The sequence below is a fragment of the Buceros rhinoceros genome, unplaced genomic scaffold, assembly GCF_000710305.1.
Source record: "Buceros rhinoceros silvestris isolate BGI_N320 unplaced genomic scaffold, ASM71030v1 scaffold11229, whole genome shotgun sequence".
Lineage (NCBI taxonomy): Eukaryota > Metazoa > Chordata > Aves > Bucerotiformes > Bucerotidae > Buceros > Buceros rhinoceros.
The window spans coordinates 1-4,022 of record NW_010429768.1 but is presented as its reverse complement, the minus strand read 5'-3'; the positions used below and the strand labels follow the sequence as shown (position 1 = coordinate 4,022).

The following is a 4,022-nucleotide window of genomic DNA, read 5'->3' as shown; positions in this document are numbered from 1 at the left end:
GAGTCTTCTCAGCAGGGGCTGCTGGGACAGGACAAGGGATGGTGGGTTAAACCAAAAGAGGGAGATTCAGACCAGAGAGCAGGAGGAAATTGTTGACACTGAGGGTGGTGAGACCCTGGCCCAGGCTGCCCCGAGATGTGGGAGCAGCCCCATCCCTGGCACCATCCCAGGTCAGGTTGGCCCTTGGGGCTCTGAGCTGCAGGGGGTTGGGCTGGGGGAACTTTGAAATGTCCCTTCAACCCAAACCAGTCTGATTCTCTTCTGGTGGATGGAAAGCACTGGATGATGGAGATGATGCTTCTCTCTCCTGTGCTTTGCATCCGAGGTGTCCTGCGAGCCCTCCTGCCTCTGGCTGCTCCCAGCCGTGAGCTCTGGCAGCGGGAGGTCAGTGCTGAGTCCTGGATGCTGTGTGAGAAATGGGGGTTCCCGTTAACCTGGAAAGGTTTGGGGAAGGCACGTGTAAAAACCGCTGAAAACAGAGGGGGCTGTTTTACGGCAAGTATTTAAGGTTCACCTTTAATTTTCCTCATTCATCTTTATCCATAAATGGATAAAATGAGAAATGCGTTCTTGTGTGTCATCTCACTCTTGCAGGGCGTGAGTGCTTCCGCCAGCGTCTTTACCGGGGTCAGGTTTTGTCTCCAAGATAATGCTGTCGTGCCACCTTTGACAGACAAGCGTGTGCGTGACAGCTCTCTTAATCCTGAATTCATACACTCTGTTGGGCTGTAGGTGCTTGACCACGCACGACTTGGAGGGGACAGTCTGAACCCTTCCGTACCCCGTTTCCATCGCCCCCTCAGCTGTCACTAGTTCCACGTGCAGTTCGTAGAGTTCATCGCATGGCTCTTCAGATTTGGTGAACCACTTGAGCTCGGCCCAATCGTTGAACGCAACCGATTCTTTTCGGTCAAAAATCGGCGGCGTCTTTGTGTAGAGCGAAAGGCTGATGTTGGGGAGGACCATGCTGCCGAGTTCCACCTCCAGCGGGAACACCAAGCGGTGCTTGACGTAGAGCTTTCCTGGCATTTGCAAGAAAATGAGTTTTTCCATGGACTTGGAGAGCTTCACCATTCTCTGCACGATCAAGTCCCATCGGGAGAGGAAAGTTACCATGTCATAGGTCTTGACGTAAGAGCTCAGCTCCTCCCGACCTCGTTCCAGCTGCTCTAACAGAGCCGTTAACAGCGACAGCTGGACTTCAGTCTGGGTTTTCCCCAAATTCTTCATCCTCAGGAACTGGTAGGGGTTTATCAGCTGGAAGATGTCAGTGTGGCGCACCACACCATTCAGGAGTGTCACCATCACGTGTTTGGGCTCAACGTCCAAGTAAAAGCAAGACTTCTTCAGAAGCTCGATGTGGTGCTGGTACTGCTGGAGGTGCTGGGGGCTCAGGTAGCGGTGCAGGAACTGCAGAACGTAGACCCTCCGTTTCCTGTACAGCCTATGGGCAGCATCGGCTTGGTCTTCGCTCTGGGCAGGACTCTCCAATCTGCTTTCAGGTTCATCCTGACTCGCATCCATGCTCCCAAAGGTCAGTTACTGAGAGGGGAAGCAGCAGTGATACCCCTGAGAACCAAAGGAGGTGCCGGCCGCAGTGAGGGAGCGCAGTCCTGGCTGTGCCTCCTGACTAAACCTAGCTTGTAAATGAGATGGGAAAGGACCCTTAGACGGGAGGGAGTTCCAGAGAGATTTTCCTGTTCTACTTCTGCTTAACAGATTCGCTCTCAGGAGTTATTCTCTGACAGGCTCTGACAGAGTTTCTCCCGCACTTATTTCACCCTGACGAGATGCCTTTGTTCCCCCGTAAGCGATCGCTTGCCACCTCTCTGCAGAGGTCTGCTTTCCCTCTCTGTCAGCTGCCAGGCTGTGGAGGTTTGAGACCCATCTTCTCAGCCAGTTCCTACAGCTCCATAATCACCTTGGTGATTTGAATTAACCCTTTGCCCCTCAAAGCGAGCTGGAACGCACCGAGTGCTGCCTCACGACAGCACACGGGAGGAACGTGAGCGCTTTTCCTTGCTCCTCTGCCTTCCAGTGCAGCTGGAACCCAACGGTGTTTTCAGTGAAGTTTTGATTTCCCTTTCTTTGGGTTTAGTTTTACATCATCACCTCAGCCCTCGCATCCAGCAACAGGCAACTCTCATTCTCTGTGATGAGGTTAGAATTATTTGAGTCCTTGTGGTATCTAACTGGAATATTTTAATTCTTACATGTCTTGAGGAAGCTGATGGTGATATCTAGCTGACAGTTGCCTCAGTTGCCCCAACAGAACTCACAACGCTTCCTCAAAGGAATTTCAAGCGGTGTAAACCTCTCCCATGCCTGTCTTCTAGCTGCTCAACAATTTACTGAATTCTCATTCACAGCCCCTTTTTTTCCAGGAGAGCTGTCAACCTAAAAAAACAAGCTGTGTTTCCTCTTCACTTTCTTGTTTCCACAAAAACCCAAACCCACTCTAAACCAGAGCGGTGCCAGCTCCCGGCATCCCCGTATGGAGGCAACGGGGACAGCACATGCCCCGGGTTACGCTACCCCGCTGGCAGAGCGCTTTGGCTCCCCGCAGCAGTCTGTTTGCCCACACACGGAGCTGTGATTGTGCTCGGTTTCCCTTGCTTGTTTTTATACCCCGTTCTTTTCGTGCCAGAAGCAGCTGTTTTCCCAGTAGCACCGCTGTGTTTGCAGCCTGGCAGGCTGCTGTTGCCCGAGCCGGGGGCTGTGTGGATCCCCAGGCCAGGGCTTGGAGGGGGTGGAAGGTGGCACCCATGGGAGCTGAAGCCACCCACCACCTCAAACCCAGCCCCTCTCGCTGCCCTGGGCTGGGGGACAAGCCATGGACCCTCCGGCATGTCCCAAGCCTGGGAAGGTCCATGACCACTTTACCCAGTCCTATGGACACCAACCCACCTTGTGAGGTCCCGGGGAGCTCTGCCCAGCAGCTCCTACCCCAGCGTGGCCCAGCCCAGCTCTGCCTGTGGCCTGGCCATCAGCAGCCCTCTGGGCTGCAGTGGTTGCCATGGCAATACATTGTGATGTCGGAGGTCCCTGCTTGTCCTGGCCACTGCCCAGTCCCGGGGAGCCGCGGGCAAACCACCCAAGGACAAGGCTCCAGCATCTTGGGAGGACTCAAGTGCTGTGCCCTCTGCCTGCAGTTGGTTTCCATCGCCCAGCTGTGTCCTGGCTGGCCAGCCCCAGAGCCTCTGCCTCTCACCGTGGTGCTTTTTCATAGAATCGGAGAACACCAGGTTGGATGGGATCTCAAGGATCACCTGGTCCAACCTTTCTTGGGCGAACCACGGCTTAGGTGCCAGAGAGCGTCCAGAGAAGGGCAGCGGAGCTGGTGCAGGGTCTGGAGCACAATGTGCTGAGGAGCAGCTGAGGGACCTGGGGGGGTTGAGCCTGGAGCAAAGGGGGCTCCGGGGAGACCTTCTGCCTCTGACAACTCCCTGACAGGAGGGTGGAGGGAGCTAGGGGTTGGTGTTTTCTCCCAGGAATAAGAGGAAAAAGCCTTAAATTGTTCCAGGGGAGGTTGAGGCTGTCCCTGAGGAATGATTTCTGTCCCATTGGGGTTGTCCCGGCCTGTCCCAGGCTGCCCAGGGCAATGGTGGAGTCCCCATCCCTGGAGGAGTCTAGAGAAAAGGTTCCAGGATGACTTTGCCTCTGAGGCCAGACCCCCTCCAGCGTCCTGCTCTCAGTGAACGCGCGGCTGTTCCGCACAGCGGCAGGAGTTCTGTCACACCCCCCGTCCCTGTTGAAGAGCTGTGCTGAGGTGGGCTGTGAACTGCCCCGGGAAGTGCAGCAAAGTGTGGAACTTCCCACTCCCCTTCGGGGGGAAGGGATTTTCCTGCTCCGCTTCACTGCCAGACCTGACTGGCCGGTCAGGCGGTTTATTGCGGAGCAGAGACCAGCCCGTCTGGTTCACAGTGGCAAGTTCAACAATAGGACCAGGTTCGTCACCACCCCAGGTGGGCATCCTGCCTCCAAAGGTGCCTCCCCAGTCCCCGCGGTTAAACCTGCGGGTC

The 4,022-nt window shown here is 55.6% G+C and overlaps 1 protein-coding gene across 1 annotated transcript; it reads right to left on the bottom strand.

Moving 5' to 3' along the window:
• Window positions 1-582: 582 nt before the first annotated feature.
• On the bottom strand, window positions 583-1,524 carry LOC104499296 (chromosome unknown open reading frame, human C20orf195). The gene has a single exon (XM_010142784.1). The coding sequence runs from the start codon at window positions 1,522-1,524 to the stop codon at window positions 583-585; it is 942 nt and encodes a 313-aa protein (XP_010141086.1).
• Window positions 1,525-4,022: the final 2,498 nt, after the last annotated feature.

Excerpts from the sequence above, each read along its gene's own strand:
- LOC104499296 (XM_010142784.1), bottom strand. The coding sequence starts at position 1,524 with ATGGATGCGAGTCAGGATGAACCTGAAAGCAGATTGGAGAGTCCTGCC.